This window comes from Scardinius erythrophthalmus, assembly GCF_964197995.2.
Source record: "Scardinius erythrophthalmus genome assembly, chromosome: 23".
Classification (NCBI taxonomy): domain Eukaryota; kingdom Metazoa; phylum Chordata; class Actinopteri; order Cypriniformes; family Leuciscidae; genus Scardinius; species Scardinius erythrophthalmus.
In genome coordinates, this window is record NC_138243.1 from 26223040 (window position 1) to 26240355 (window position 17316).

A 17316-nucleotide genomic window follows, 5' to 3' on the forward strand; every position below is an offset into this window, starting at 1 on the left:
AAATCCTTTTCCCAGGGCCTGAAAACTCATTATTCACAAATTACTCAACAATACACCCCAGTGGAGATTTCTTGGATTTCATTTGTTCTTAAATCATACTGTCATGTTTAAATGGAGCCTGAGTAATTAATTTTGACCCTTAATTGTGTCAAGGAACAAAATGTCGTGAAAAAGTAATAAGCTACTCTGCATTGTACATCTGTTTGACTATCTAATCTTTGAAGTATATATTTTGTGGTAGTTCCAGCTGCTGAATAGCTTGTGTGAACGACATTCTCACTGAATATTAAGTGAACTATAAATACTTTTCTCCTCACTCTCTTTTCTCAAAATTTCCTTTATGCTGCAGTAGAATGAGATATAATGTTGTTGAATAAATGGGATTTTAGATCAATCATAACTGGAAAATAACCTTAAAGAATATTTTATATAACCTCTGGTCGGAGAAGTACAGAATAATATTTGTTTCAATCTACAATCAATGTGCACTGTAAAAGGTAAAAATGCAGATGCTATCATGTTGAGCTTTTTTTAATATGATCTAACTATTAAAATGACTTTTGCTAGTTTAATTTAATTTTGTATAATTTCATGCAATTCTGAAAGCATTCTGCGGTGTGACACATATAATTCAAAGTGACCCCCCCCCTCCCCATTTTTCTACAATAATTATAGACATGCATAATTTATAACTTCATAACTGAGAGGCCCATGCAATGTTGACACTGATTAATGCATTTTGTTCTAGGCCTGTTAAGTTATTAAAAGAAATACATAAAAAAATGCAAAATATACAAACATGAGCACACCTCTACTAAGATTTGACATGTAGCCATATGACATTTTTTTGTGGGGTTTGAAGTCAAAAAGGACTAAGTGGCATGCGTTTAAATACTTAAAAAAAAATAGCTTAAATAGATTAAAAACAAAATTATAGCTGAAAACGTTTGTCAATTAAATAAAAACCAGTTGGGCGTAACCAAGGTGCTATAGGGTGTAACTACGCAGGCAGGAAGCCATTGTTGTCATGGGAAGAAAGTCGAAAACAGAGTTGTGGATCGTCTGTGAGTTAAGTTAATTAACTCAAATAACGTAAAGTTAATCAACTTTTTTTTTTTAATGACGTATTTCGACATTTGATATAAAGGCACGTTTTCTTCAGGTCAAACGGAATATGCTAACCCTGAGAAAACATCTTGATATTGCTCTGGCGTTCCAACGCTTTTTGGAAAAAATATTGCGTGATAGCCTGTGTATTCGACGTGCAAGACAAATAGCCTATATATCCTACCTACTTGATAGTTAGGCGACTCCATTTGAGATTTTTATTTGGTTTTAATGGCACCATATTCATTATTAATGTAAAGTTCACCCACCTACAATATCGATTTTGAAAAACGTCATTTTAAATGACGAGACATCTATTTTCAGTCAATAACTATAGCCTAACAACACAGTGGCATTACAGCAATGACCTATCATCAGTTAGCCTTAATTAACTATCTTATTAATTAACCTTTCTCAGTAACAGCATTCAGCGCGACAAAGTCTGTTTACCGAGAGCTCCAAACAACAACCAATCGAGTGAAGAGGTGCTCGCGAGAGGGGGATGGATGACACCAAATTCACGTCCACGCAAACTTTCTCAGCATTTCATCTTGACACGCTCTGCCCATCTGTACGCACGAAGTCTCGTTGAGAGAATCAGACAGATGCTGATGCTGTTACATTGAGTTTCAGCATCTTCCTCCTCCTCCTCCTCCTCCTCCGTCAGTCGAGTTCGGGCTCTCCGCCGCACTGTCGGTATCAGCGCTGGAGAAAATACAGCTGGACTGGTAAGATTTCTTATATCGTGAATATATCGTGCTGTAGAGGATTAGAAATAACATAAACTCAGTTGTATGCATGATGTCTGAACATCTGAGCAGATTTGCGACACGAACACAGTTTAAAAGCGTCTGGAATTTTAATGATTCCTTGCATTTCTGTGTTGAGTTATGCAACTGATTTTATCATCTGAATCTTGGCATGTGGTATGAAATGTGTGTTTATTGACTTTTAGATAAAAATAAGCCATGAATTTATCAGAAACGCTAAATGATCCTTGAGGTATTTTAAAGAAACTTCATTAAAATGACAGAAAAAGTCATTAAAAATGTGTGTCCAACAATCTAGTGAGCAATTTGCTCAAGTATCTGAGCATAATCTCAATTCAGGAAGCATTATGTGAAATGTTGATACGTGTTGATGGAAATTATAAGTGAAAGGAGGTGAGAGCATTTTCACCTTTTCCACCAAGTTGGAATTTGAGACTTGATAGAATGATCTAGTAGTTGACAGCTGAACGTGATGAGGAAACAGTCGGAGCAAATAGTAATTCTGGGAACGATTAACCACAACCGCACTAGAGATTTCCACAAGTGGGATTTAAAATATAATATTTGGCTTGTGCTTGTCAGGGTGCATTAAAAATATAATCTCAGTAAATAATGACTGTTGTGGTTTTTTTTTTTTGGTCAAGACTAGATACAGGGATTGTTCGGTAATGCAGCTTGAGAGACAAAAGATTAATGTTAGGATGAGAGGTATGTTATTGCACTTTATATAGATTAAGAATCCTTCCAGCCCTTGTGGAGTGTTTATCATGGTGTCTCTCTCTCTGCAATTTGATCGACAGGTGTGAAAGGATCTCAAGTTAATGGTTATTACACTGTCCTTTCCTCTTAAAGTAGACCATTCCTGGAGATATTCTCATGACCGTATCACGATTCAGACAGACCCTTCAGTCAAGACATGGTGTGGGGCAGTTGTCATCTAAGTCACCATAAGATTAGTTATCGGGCGGTACCTCCCCTCGCATTATCCGGAATTCAATGGATTGTGCTTGTAATCTTCAATGTTATTGCATATTAGCAACACTTCACATTGAACTGCATTTCGTAGAAGATTACATGCACAAGATGGAAGAATAGTAATGGCAGGACATAATTTTAATCTCTTTTTAAATAAAAATATGCACAGAAAGTATTAAGAAACAATAACAGATGGCCATAGCAGTTTTAGTTTATGTAGCTTAAAAAGGAAACCTCAACTGGTGGGTTAATATTGATAGAAATAGGGGGAAAACGATGCCCTAAATGTACTAAATAAAATGCATCTAACCATGTAATCGTGTTTAGTTGGGGTAGCAATATAAATAGACATCAATTTTAAAAGGGAGAAGAAATGCAGCAAATATCTTTTGCTCTTGACATCGAAGGCTCAAATTTATGTAAATTGGTTGACGTCAGATAAATTAGGTTTGCGTTATAAGAATTATGAACAAAACTTCAAAAGGTAAAAGAAAATACAGTGTAGTAGACTATATCACAATGTGGTGTAAGGGTGTGTTCACACTTGGCATGTTTGGTTCGATTAAAGCGAATCCTGGTGGTGTTAGTGCGGTTCATTTGAATAAGCGTGAATGCTGCCGTCCGAACATTGGTGAACACGAGATCGCTGAAAAGATGGGTCTCGATCCGCTTCCAAACAAACTCTGTTGAGGTTTGAATGAAATATGAACGCAACGTGGACCACAGACATGTAAATGAACCAAAAACAGGACATGATGTTACGAGATGTGACAGGAATGGACAGAATGCTCAAGCATACCTGTTTTTTCTCATCATAGTCGCGATGTTGCTAATCACAGGTTGTCAGAACCGCTTCTCGTCACAGCTGATCTTCGTTTGTGTGTGATGGAGGGATTCCTGCCGCTGTTTTAACTCCTTTACACATTTTATAAGCTCTTCACGAGTTCTCAGCTGGCCAAAATACCATCATATGTAGGCTACGCACATACAACGAGCGCATTTAGCCCAGCACACAGCATGGTTTTGGATGTTCGGTAAGTTCAGTTGTGAAATATACTTAAAGGGATGGTTCGGAGTAAAATCAACCTAGGGTCCTTTGCACCGTGACCTCGAGCCAAACACCCCCCCCCAGAAGCTTTTTTCCTTTGGTCGAACATTATTAAAGTTAGAGCTTATTTAGAGATATCAGCCGAATGGCTTAGTGCAGGCGCTAATGGGTCCAAGGTCGTATCTCGTAAATTACCCTACTAACGTTATGCATCGCTTTCTGCTAAGACTTTTACGGGCTTTTCCCAAATCACGGAAGTGACCTCGACGTCCAGGTTAGCGGTAGCATAAGCCATCAGGCAAGTGTTATTTAAATAAACTCCTGATGTACTTACAAACTTTCCAATGCCTCGTTTTATGAGTAGAGAACCTATTTGTTCTACTGTGGAAGTTTGGTACCATTCTGGCCATTATTAGTGGGGTAATTTATGAGATACATCATAGGATCCATTAGCGCCTGCACTACGTCATCCGGCTGATATCTCTAAATAAGCTCTAACTTTAATAATGTTCGACCAAGGGAAAAAAAAGCTTCTGGGGGGTGTTTGGCTCAAGGTCATGGTGCAAAGGACCCTAGGTTAATTTTACTCCGAACCATCCCTTTAATAAAGGCTGAGCAACCAGGTTGTGAACATATCCCTATGCCTTTAGATTTGGTATCTTTAGGCAGGTGTTAAAATGCCAATGTGAATGCTAAGCAGACCATCATTAAATGTTTGTTTTTTTCGGAACAAACGAACCAAGCGAACCGAACTACAATTATGAACACACCCTAAGAGGTGATTTTGGGTTGGTTTGGTTCATACTTGATGTTCAATATAAAATCTGCATCCTGCAGCAAAACAAGTTGAGAACCGGGGGAATGCACAGGGTGTATTTCTATAGATTGTAGACCATTGATTAGTCATGTTGGCCTACCTTTCATATTTTTTCTGCAGAGGACCAAGAGGTTCAAGGTTGAAAAAAGAAAAAAAGTCTTTACATGTGTTGTGTTGAGGGATTTCATAATGAACAGAGATCATACATATGTCTGTTGGATGTGAAACCACATAAGCTAGTGAGGGGAAACTTTCCCATCCTTAAAAGGCGCTGATGAAAACATCAAAAGTCAATGATGGATGTAATAGATTTTGATGGATTGTCAAACTTCATCAGTCGAATGAAGATGAAGTGTCTAAAAAAGCTATATTCTTATAGGACGCTTGTGTTATGCTTTAGCCGTCCCCCGGTGAATTTTCAACACCCATTTTCCAAGAACCAAGGTGACACCAGGAGATTCACCCTGCAGCAATTACTGGATGGGGTGAAGTTGGAGATGATGTATGGCATGAGTTTTTACTACAGCCCCGTGGCCCAAAATCTGACATTTTAAAGAAAAGCTTGTATTTACGCTTGTCTTTGATGAAAGATACACTGCAAAGATGCATCTTAAAATGTAAAGGTTCAGTCAAAAATCAATGTCATGTTGATTAAAACCTTTATCTGTGAATGAATATGGATGTTGGCTGCTCTTTTTCATACGTAATGTAATATTTATGTGTTTTTAAAGCGGTTAGTTCCAATCCTTGATTCTGATTGGTCAATAGCTGTGTTTTATTCACGATAAAACACGGCTATAACCGCTTCACCCAACGGTTCTATGTATCACTACACAACACCCCTAGCAACCACTCTTAGCAACTTACACACATGTTTGATCTCATTGATATTGTTCATTAAACCCTAGAGTAGAGTATTGTGAGAGATCGAGTAAGCAAGTGTACCTGCATTTACAGTAGACAGCATTTTCCTTCAGGTCAGTCCTAGATTCATGATTTAAAAAAATCCGTTTGAATGTCCGCTGCAATATCTTGTCCTTTTAACCCTATACATTGTCAGTTGCGTCTTCCTTCTCTGTGATCACAAGCAGAGCCCGTCTACGGAGAGCCTATCCACTCCCTATTTAGTCCTATTGTACCGAATGTTGGTTGTAGTTCCACCAGAGTTCCACTGGGGGCGCTCGCCATGAGTGCAAAATGAATGGGAGTCTATGGGGCTAGACGGCTAAATTTGTCTCTTTCACCCGATTGCCGATAAATATCAGATTTGATTGTAGGTTTTGCAAGTTCAACATGGGTTATAGGTCGAAAATTTAATGAATGAGTACTTATGTCCTTTCGATTTCTTACAGGTTGAGTTGTTGTTGCCCATAACACGCTAGCATTCTGCTAATGAACGCTGATTGGTCAGTGAAGGACTGATTACGACCAGAGATACCGCTTGATGACATCGTGGCATCCGAAGCAGGACCAGAAACAAACAAAACAAAAACTCTTCTAGCACGTGTATTTGTTTTGTTTGTTTCTGGTCCCGCTTCGGATGCCACGATGTCAAGCGGTATCTCTGGTCGTAATCAGTCCTTCACTGATTAAATTCATGTACGGCAATCCCTCAGTCACTTTGGTGCGTTCGCGCTCTGCACTTTCTTTTCTCTCGTGGCATCGACAACCGTACAGCAGTATCTCTGGTCGTACGATGTTTATGACGTCATTGACATTTTAAAAGACTTTTTAAAGCAAATAAGTGACTCTAAAAAATCTAACACCCAGCAATGTGTAATTTCTTTGCATCTCCTTTCGAATACAACATTCAAATTACTAGACAAAAATGTATATCCTGAGAAAAGTGGATTTTGATAGGTATAGCACCATAGATTCATTCATTCTGCACTCGTCCTGTGAGCGCCCTCATATGGAATCAGAGTGGAACTGCAACCAGTTCAGAAGCCGGAAGTGTGAGAGTGAAACTTCTCGCCTTATTAAACATTCTCTGTCACAAGTTTGAGTCCTTTCAATGTAAAAGTCTTCTCTACTGACTGACTCACTCATTAAGACCTCTTTGTCTCCATCTATTGGTGAAATAATGTATGTAACCTCTGTTGCTGTTTACGGTCAGGGACTATTTTTTTTTTTTTTTTTCAGCGGAAGGCTTTTAGAGATTTTACTTCATGAAAGTTGCATAGGAACATATTTTTTCGGCTTTAATATGTGTATTGTGTGGTAACAGTTTTATAAAAGCAATAAGGTACTGAGGCTAGTGCTGTATCGTGAATAATTCACGGCAGAAGGGGTTTCGGCCGTGACTTATTCACAATACAGCACAGCCTCTCGTACCTTAGGGTCAGTATTTTTTTCATGTTTTTGAAAGAAGTCTTTATTTGATCAAAAATACAGTACAGTAATATTGTGAAATATAAATTCACAATATCAAATATTATTTCACAATTTAAAAGAACCGTTCCCCGTTTGAATATATTTTCAAATGTTATTTATTCCTGTGATGCAAAGCTGGATTTTCAGCATCATTACTCCAGTCTTCAGTGTCACATGATCCTTCAGAAATCATTCTAATATGCGGATTTGCTGTTCAAGAAACATTTATTGTTATTATCAATGTTGAAAAGAGTTGTGCTGCTTAATATTTTTGTGGAAACAGTGATGCGTCTTTTTTCAGGATTCCTTGATTAATATAAAGGTCAAAAGAACGCCATTTATTAAAAAAAAATATTTTATTTTTACTGTCACTTTTGTTCAATTTAATGTATTCTTCCTTGCTGAATTAACTTATATATAAAAAAATTACCAATCCAAAACGTATTAATGGTAGTGTGTGTGTGTGTATGTATGTACATGATTTTAAGGATCTGTTGAAAGAGAATAGTGACCAGGTTTAAGGGTGAGTAAATGACAGCATTTTAATTTTTGGGTGAACAGAAACGGCTCCTTTTAAGGTATTTTAATACCTTTTTCCCCACATAGCTTTATACTTTATTTCCTGCTATTCATGTCCTCCCAAATAATAGACTACGCTAGAGCAGCTGTTCTTCAACCCTGATTTTCCGATAAATTGACTTGTCTCTGTGTAGTTGGCCTGCCCAGATGGATTTAAACCACATCGCCTTGGGCCACTTTGTGGTATTTCAGCAGTGTTATTACCTTCAGTGTGCATCCTATGTAGTGAATTGCCCTTCCACCATCCTATAGGGAGACACATATTTATGGAAACTCATGTTCTTCTCAGAACTGATCTGAATCAACTTCAGCAGAGAGCCAGGCATTTCCTCTTCAATCAGAGGGCTTCTGTGGCCATGAACCCGCATCAATAACACTGTTGTTCAGCTGCCATGTGCCACATGTCATTGTCCTTTTGCTGAAGGTCGAGAGAGCTCATGTCAAAGAAAGAGAGAGAGATAATGTCCTGCTATCCAAGGCTGTTGAAATGTGTAATTGCCATCTGTGTAAAGAACATAATGAGTGGAAATGTGTTTGTATGGTCAGAATAGCTCAGGGATACAATTCTCAATCAAGATGTAATTCCATCCTTGACAGCTACATTATATCTTTTTTTTTTTAAGATTTCTGAAAAAATTTGAGTTGGAAAAAAAAGATGTCTAGATGTCTCTAACTATGGTCTCTCCTTGAATGCAAATTAGTTTTCTTCATTTATATTATTATCCATCAGGTGAACATGGTCAAAACAAATGGTCAGATGATTTAGAAAAGCACTAGCACAATGTAGCTGTATTCAAACAAAAATGTTTTTATATGCTATTTGAGCAAATCAACCTAAATGGTTTACTTACAGTTGCCGTGTCATTCCAAACCTCTGATTTTTTCTTCTCCTATGAAACACAAAAGAAGATATTTTCAAAGTCATTTGACACCACTGACATCGTAAAAAAATAAAAATAATATAAAAACAGGTTTAGAACAACATAAGGGTGAGTAAAGATTAATCTTTACTCTTCAAAGATTAAATAGGAGAAAGTATTTTATCGGAGAAAAAAATTACACACTTCAGCAAGACAATTATTTTAAGGAATGGTTTGATCACTCCCGTTATAATTTGTTGATTCGACAGTTCCATCAATAGTCTGTTTAATCAGAGGTTGTGATTAGCCTGGCATAACTCAAGGTCATTATGAAGCTGTCAATTTCCCAAGTGACTCGCAGATGCTAATATGAGTCAAATACATTTTCTAATACCGAGAGGGCAATAAAGTACCAATAAAAAGGTTGCCAGAAAAAAACATTAATGTTCCACTTTGTTGGTAATGGTATAGTAAAGGTAATACTTGTCTGACTTTGATAGTGGTAGTTGTCATAAGCTTATTAGTTGCTCTTCAAGCAGTCCCGGTGCCAGGACACACCACATGGGGGGGGGGGGGGGCTTTTATAATTCTAAGGGGGGCTTGCGCTTGAGATCATGTGAAGGGGGATGGGGGCGAACCGCAAGTCCGAGGCCCTCCTCATTGGGTAATTTAGTCTACTTCATTATCACGGGATATGACGCGCGAAATGTGAATCGTTGCCCATCATTTTGCGAGCAGTTGTTGATAAAGAAAAAAGTCACTGTGGCAAGCAGGGCGGGGCCGAGAGCCGTGGGAACTGAGCGAGGACGGTAGCCTGATTGCTAATGTGTCACCTGCGCATCACACCGGTCTCGATTTTCACAGAGAAGCACTGGAAGGACCAATGGGGAAGTGATGACAGTGAAGGACAAGAGAGGACCAGGCCTGGACTATTTATGTTGTGGTTTTATTCTGTTTATACGCGGCAGTCGTCAGTGATGGGCTGCCGCTTTAATTTGCCACCAATGTAACAAGGTTTAAAGGCTCAGGGAAGAAGGAGGCGGGAACCGGCAAACGATCAACGTTAACTTTAATATCAAAATAAACAATTAACAAAACGAAAGTAAAGCGTCAGCCCCTCACGGACGACTGCTGCACAAATATAAACAAAACCAGGCCAGGCCTGGTCCTCTCTCATCCTTCACTGTCGTCACTCATCCTTTTAACCTCCCAGATTCAAGAGAATGACAAGAAACGTGCAGCTACAGTGAAAATGACAGGATCCAAATCATGAGGAAAGATCTAATAAACTACTAGGGCAGGGGTGCCCAATCCTGACCCTGTTCCTGGAGATCTGCCTACCTGCAGAGTTCAGTTCTAACCCTGATCCAACAAGCCTGTCTGTAATTGTCAAGTGTCTTAATTAGCTGGTTCAGTTGTGTTTGATCAGGGTTGGAGCTGATCTTTGCAGGAGGGTAGATCTCCAGGAACAGGATTGGGTGCCCCTGTACTAGAGCATCTGTCAAACGTCTTCAAGGTTAATGGAAGCAGAAAGCAGTTTGGCAAAATTCACTCTTTTGTTTTCTGACTGAATCTATCTGGCCTTGTAGACAGTCAGCAGCTCACAAATAGTGATACATGTCCTGTTGTGTTTTGGCTTCCTGTGAGAAGAGTTTTACATAAGCTTTAGTTAAAGAGACAGTTCACACAAAAATGAACATTTTGTCATCATTTTCTCGTGTTGTTGCATGTTGTTTGGCTTTTTTTCTTGGAACACAAAAGGAGATTTTGTTGCCTTTCAGTGAAAGCGGATGGGCAGGGGCTATCAAGGCAATATATATATATATATATATATATATATATATATATATATATATATATATATATATATATATATATATATATATATATATATATATTATAAAAAAAATACATCAATATAATAGTACTTCAAATGACTTTTATGAGGTAATTTAGGTCTTTTTGTTTAGCAGTGGTCACCATTTACGTTCATTGTATGGACCAGCTTGGACATTCTGCTATAATATGTGTATATGTGTGTATATATATATATATATATATATATATATATATATATATATATATATATATATATATATTATATATATATATATATATATATATATATATATATATATAATTCTGCTTTAAAAAAAAAAGTCATACCGGTTTAGAAATGACGTGAGGGTGAATAAATAATGACAAAATCTTCATATTTGGGTGAATAATTCCCTTAAGTGTCCTTTTTTATTTTTATTATGTACCTCAGCTTGATTTAGATGCCTGCTAAAAATACTTGTTTTCGTTCATTTTTGTCTTTTGTCTTACACCAAGTATTCATTTCTTTTTTTATCCCAAACGACAATGCATTTGATTTGCACAAGTAGTGAATCTCTGTGAGCGGTTATGAAAGCATGTCGCTCAGACTTGTCTGTGTGATATGAAAATTAGATGATTAATTTAGTTCTGCCTTATATAATTTCACACACTCCCTTAAATTCTTGAGTCATTCTCTCCACACACACAAACCTCCGATGCTGCTGCCTGTGATATATGCCAATATATTTCAGAGAGACAGCATGTCAGCGCTGTGGTAATACGATATTTTGTATCCTGTGAAGGACACATCTATCAAAGATATCACATATCAGTATATCATATTCTCATATCTGACCTCTATCTTAGAATGTAGTGCTTTTAAAAATGCTGGGTTGTTTCAACCCATGTTTAGAGAGATCTAACATATAGGGAACAGAATAGACTATTTAGACTGACAACCTAGCAACTACTTAGAACAGTTTAGCAACCACATAGAAATGCCCTGTCAACCTTGCAGAACACTCTAGTAGTCACCTGGCAAGCACCCAAAATGTCTAGAAGCCACATAGCAACACCCTAGCAACCATTTAGAACACTTTGGCCACTGATAACAGTACCCGGGCAACCACCCAAAATGTCTAGCAGCTACATGGCAACACCCTAGCAACCACTCAGAACACCTGGACTGCCTTGTAACTAGGGTTGGGTATCGCTTTAATTTGAACAATTCCGATTCTTATTGATTCCTATACGGTCATTCACATTTATTCTAAGTCTTATTGCAAAACATTTCATTGTAGCTGAATACCATGAACAAAAATCAACAGGCTAATAAATAAGACTTAGGCCGTGTGTCCACCAAAGCGTTTTTACTCGCGGCTGGCGTGTTTTTTCTATTGTTTTCAATGGGAGCGCCGCGTTTTTAAAACGCCATGAGCGCAGCGAGGCGCTGAGCGTCTTTTTCACGCTGAAGCGCCGAGTGCTCGGCGTTTTTTACAGGTCGCCGAGAGTTGAAGAATGTTCAACTTTGGGTAAAACGCTGCGCTCATCACTGTCACTTTTTACCCAACCGACCAATCACAGTGGTGGAGGGGCGGGACTAATACCACACCGACCAACCGCGTCCACCACATGATTCTGCTTGTACAACGTCAACAGAGGACAACAACAAGCATAATAACGGAACAAAATCAAGAGCCAGAGAAAATACATTACATTTTAATATAGAATCAACACAGAAACAAAATATGTGTGAAATGAGATAGTAAGACTTTCGCGGATATTCCGTATCATAACAACAGTGTCTCGGTCTCAACCGTCTCAACTGAAAAAACGCTGCGCTGCCAAAACGCTCTCAAGCGCCCACAGCTGAGCGTTTGTAGCAGAGCGCCTAGCGTTTTCAGCTGGCTAAAAACGCTTTGGTGGACACACGGCCTTACACAAGGAATTTTTGCCTATGGACTCTGTATAGTATCGGGAGCTATTCAATATGAGAGGCGGCCTTCACATTTTTTTTGATGTGTGCGCAAGACAGAAAACAGAACACAAGTCTTCTTGCGCTTGAATGGTTTAAAGTCATTTGAATGCACACAAAGGAATCGATAAGAGGAATTTAATTTTTTATTTTATAACAAGTATTTGTATGACCTTACAAGTATGACCTTCAGTATTGATTTTCGATTCCCAACCTTACTTGACACCACCTAAAATGTCTACCTGCCACAAAGCCACACCCTAGAAACCTCTCAGAACACTCTATTAAACATCTGGCAACCACCCAAAATGTCTGCAGTGGCCTACTAACCACTTAAGCTGCTTCATAACAATGTCCTAGCAACCACTTATAATGTCTAGCAGCCACATAGCTACACCCTAACCACTCAGAACACTTTGCATAGCAGTGCCCTGGAAATCACCCAAAACATCTAGCAGCCACGTAGAAACACCCTAGAAACCACTCAGGCAACGGCCTAGCAACTACTCAGAACACTTTAGCTACTGCATTGAGAGCCCCCTGGTCTTGTTTTGCCAAAAGCAACATACTCTTTTGCTGCCTTAAGCATTGGTATTTCATTTGTGAAATGCAAATTGTAGAGCACTTCTTTAAAAGATTACGTGTTATAAATGATGCTCTTTAGAGCTGTGAAGGATTGAAACTGTGGAGTAGATAATCTCAGTAAGGCATTCCCTGAATCAGCTTCCCTCTCCATGTGAGATGAATGATGTAATAAACTGGTGTGAAACTCTTGACAGTTGGTTTGGAGGAGCGAGAGGATATTAGCCGCGGTTTAATTACAACACTTACTCAATCCAAGTGAAACTTAGAGTGGCCGGCTCGGGGAATAAATTAGCTAAAGTGACTGCGAGAGTAAAATATTTGATGCGATTGATACTATTCTGTATGCATTACAGAAGTCAAATGAAGTCACTTTATATGCAGTGCTTATTCAAGTATGTGGAGTAATAGAACGAAGGAAGGAAACAATTCTACAATTTCATCTAAAAATTGTTTTTGAGAAAGCATCCCTAATACATACTATGCAAATACAAGTCGTCATGAAATCAAAATAGACACTATCTACTTTCTTAGTGGACATTTACTAGTGATGTGGTGAACAATTAACATGTGCAAGTTAATACACAGAAAAAAATAGTTTGTTGTGGTAAACTTTAATCAAAATCTAAAAAAGTTGCTTCCACTCTGGGATGGCGTTCTCTCTCCGATGTTCCTCCAGAGAGAGAGAGTTGCGTCAACTGACCTTTTTACAGCAATGGCGGCTCATGGAGCCTCTGAATAGTTCTCATAAGTAGCAGCAAATACATGCTGCACTGTAGAATTGCAGGGGAACAGACAGCTTGTGATGCATCTGTGTATCTTACACGTTCTCCTATTTCTTGTAATGCGCAAATAGCTAGGACAATGCAATAGAAAGATGTATTTTCTATGAATGTCACTGTATTATTTGACAGTGTCCAGTTTTCCTGCTCATGTTCAATTCAGACTGCTAACTAAAGCATAATTTCTTTTGCTATGGCACGGTAGATTCAGTAGCATAGTGTGGCCACAAAAAAATATTTGGTTCAGGTATTTCATTGAATAAGGTTCTCAATGTCCATCCCTTCAGATTGACTGGGGTTGACAAGGTAAACCGGTCAAATACTGTGTAAAAATGTGCTGATACATTGGCAGCTTTTAAATCAGTAGTTCGTGATATGATTATTTTTATCACTTCATCACATAAAAGCCATTTGAGGCCAAAGAAAAGAGAACTTGGAGATAAAAGGGATAAAGAGAGAATACTCATGAGAGAGACCTCCATCTGTCAGCTTAACGGACAGGATGACCTGTCAACATCCCGAGGGAGTTTTTGCAAAGAGTATTTGTTGAGTTTATGCCATTATTAGAGCAGAACGAATCAGATGTTTTGGTGGACATATGCATAAACTAATTTATGAAATGATAAGGTGAAAATACTTTAGAGAGATTTGCAGTGTTTTCTCCTTAAACAAGATATGTCTGCTCAGAGTCCACAAACATCTGTTGGATTAAGGGGTTTAACCTCTCCCAGAGATTCACTTGTTGAGCTAAATCCTTTCCTATTAAATCCCTCTCAACACATTGCCCATTTTAATGCCAGCTAACGGTCTTTACATGCTCCTTTTCCTCCAGGTCAACCAACTGGCCGTCTGTGAATAAATGCAAGGACCTCAACAATGAATCGACTTTCTTATGGTGTTTGAAGAGTGGACGCTTCTGTGAACTCCTAGCTGCCTCTCATCCAACTTTGGAACTTATGGAGGCCTCTCCAACCTCAGACAACATCAGCAACACCTCAGCTGTGTTGGGCCAGAGAACATGGGTGGATTCCAACGTTTGCCCTCCCTCTGTGAGTGGCACAACCCTTCTGATCGTGGCCTACAGCACTGTTATAGCGGTGGGCTTGGTGGGCAACACTTGTCTGGTCTTCATCATATCCAGACAAAAAGAGATGAGAAACGTCACCAACATCCTCATTGCCAACCTCTCCTGCTCCGACATCCTCATGTGCGTGGTGTGCCTCCCCGTGACGGTCATCTACACACTCATGGACCGCTGGATCTTGGGTGAGACGCTGTGCAAGGTCACGCCGTTTGTGCAGTGCATGTCCGTCACGGTCTCCATCTTCTCGTTGGTCCTCATCGCGTTGGAGCGGCATCAACTCATCATCCACCCCACCGGCTGGACCCCCGCGGCAGGCCATTCGTACCTGGCCGTGGCCGTCACCTGGATGGTGGCCTGCTTCATTTCCCTACCCTTCCTGTCCTTTAATATCCTAACTAACGCCCCGTTTCAGAACCTCAGCCTGCCGTTCAACCCATTCAGCGACCACGTCATTTGCATGGAGCTCTGGCCGTCCGAACGCAACCGTTTGGCGTACACCACCTCGCTTCTGCTTTTCCAATACTGCCTGCCCCTGCTTCTCATTTTAGTCTGTTACTTGCGCATATTCCTGCGTCTGCGCAGACGGAAGGAGATGGTGGAGCAGGCCACCGAGGCCCGGCAGAGAAAAGCACGGGGCGCTCAACGCATCAATGCCATGTTGGTCTTAATCGTAGTCGCTTTTGCTCTCTGCTGGCTCCCGCTCAATGTTTTCAACACCATCTTTGACTGGTACCACCAGGTGCTTCCTTCTTGCCAGCATGACGTCATCTTCTCCGCCTGCCACCTGATGGCCATGGCGTCTACCTGTGTGAACCCGGTGGTGTACGGCTTCCTCAACACCAACTTCCAGAAGGAGCTGAAGGCGACGCTCCAGCGCTGCCATTGCGGCTGGGGCGTTCCGGAGACCTACGAGAGCTTCCCGCTTTCGACGGTGGCCACAGATGTCACTAAGGTTTCGTCCATGCAGCAGGGCTCTCTGGGCAGATCGGAACAGTGCGCTCACTGCTAAAGAGACTGCAGGAACAGAGAAGAGAACAAGGGGAGGGGTTGAGAATGAGCTGGCACTGTTTCCATGGAGATGTGGAATTGCTATGTGGGTTTCTGCATCAGTTCATACCCAAGAGATCTAAAAACAACCTCTACCAACTGTTGCCGTGTTTTCCGGGGTCCAGGTCTGCGTGGTCCTACGAGGAACACAGCGTGATGTTTTGTTAAAGACAGCTACGGTAGTCAGGGCGTCATTCCTTTCCCCAAGTACGACTTGTACGGGATAAATGTTCCATCAAGAATGTGATTATTCCTCTGATGACGCTTTCAAGCTGTTGTGTTATGAGAGGAAGGACTGATTTATGAGACTGGATTGTTTTAGCGCTCATTGCGCGCCAGACGTTTCACATCAAACAGGAAGTTGTTGTTAAAATGAAATTACTTTTCATGTTCAATTCTTTTAGTTCTTTGTTAAAATCTCTTTAGCAGTGAGTTGGTGCCCTCACCAAAGTATTTATTCTTTTCATGTCAGGTTTTGTTGTTGATGTTGTTGTTGTTGTTGTTTAATGAATTATAACTATTACTATTTATTGTGTTGCTTTGGTGAGATCGCTTACGCTGCATTTGAACTTTGAATTGTGCCTCTGTAATGTTGGGAAACATATTAAACGTTTGAGCATCGGTGTTAACAACACACCCATCTTCTGCTACAATAGAAACATGACTGTACCAATGCCAGTTTGGTATTACACATTTTCTTGACGATCGAAGTCAAAGCAAAGTTAAGTTTCTACAAAAGTGTTTGGTGTTGACGTTCTTGTTGCCTTATGAATACTAGTTTTGAAAGCGCAAATAAATTAGGAAACATGACATCCATGTACTTCTCTTCTGTCACTTCTTGTTTCTCTTGTTACACTCTCTTGTGTGGCGGCATCCCTGGTAATTGCATTGAACGCTCATTCTCCAGCTCATTACTGAAGATGAAATAATTTGCATATACAGCAGGAGTGTCTGTATTACCGCATATAAGTGCATGTTTACAGAAAGAAATCTTTTATGCAGGTAACATTCCACCTGAGGCATCTTCCTTTTGATGCCCTTCAAGGTATCGAGTCTCGTTTGCCTCTTTAGAAACAGATTGCCATCTGAGAGGCAATTTTCCTGGCTTGCATAACGGCAACAACATAACAGCAATTTCATCACAGATACAAGAGTAAATGTTTTATAGCATTCCTGTGGTGATGGAAAAATATGGGGAATATTAGAATGTATGATTTTCATTTTACAGATGCTGTAGTGACATTGCATTCAAGGTATAGCATATATATATGTATGTGTACATTTATTTAAAATTCTTTTTTTAATAAAATAAAAAATCCTTTTGATTTTTTGAGGGTGATATGTAACCTTGACATGTTCTTGAAAGGTTTCATGTGATTTTTTTCAACATAATCATTAACCGTAAAACATGTAAATGTCTTTTTTATTCAAAAGTTCATTGGTGAAAAGGGCATCTTACATTTTGTCATAGAGAGTTAAATTTATGCTAGACCATGCCG

At 39.5% G+C, this 17316-nt stretch overlaps 1 protein-coding gene across 1 annotated transcript; it reads left to right on the top strand.

Annotated features, from left to right (window-relative positions):
- The first annotated feature begins 986 nt into the window (after positions 1–986).
- npy8ar (neuropeptide Y receptor Y8a) lies at positions 987–17141 on the top strand. The gene is made up of 3 exons (XM_081354252.1): positions 987–1064; positions 1526–1835; positions 14519–17141. The coding sequence occupies exon 3, from the start codon at positions 14643–14645 to the stop codon at positions 15777–15779; it is 1137 nt and encodes a 378-aa protein (XP_081210378.1). The 5' UTR covers positions 987–1064; positions 1526–1835; positions 14519–14642; the 3' UTR covers positions 15780–17141.
- The last annotated feature ends 175 nt before the right edge of the window (positions 17142–17316 follow it).

Coding starts and splice junctions, on each gene's coding strand:
- npy8ar (XM_081354252.1), top strand. CDS start 14,643: ATGGAGGCCTCTCCAACCTCAGACAACATCAGCAACACCTCAGCTGTG.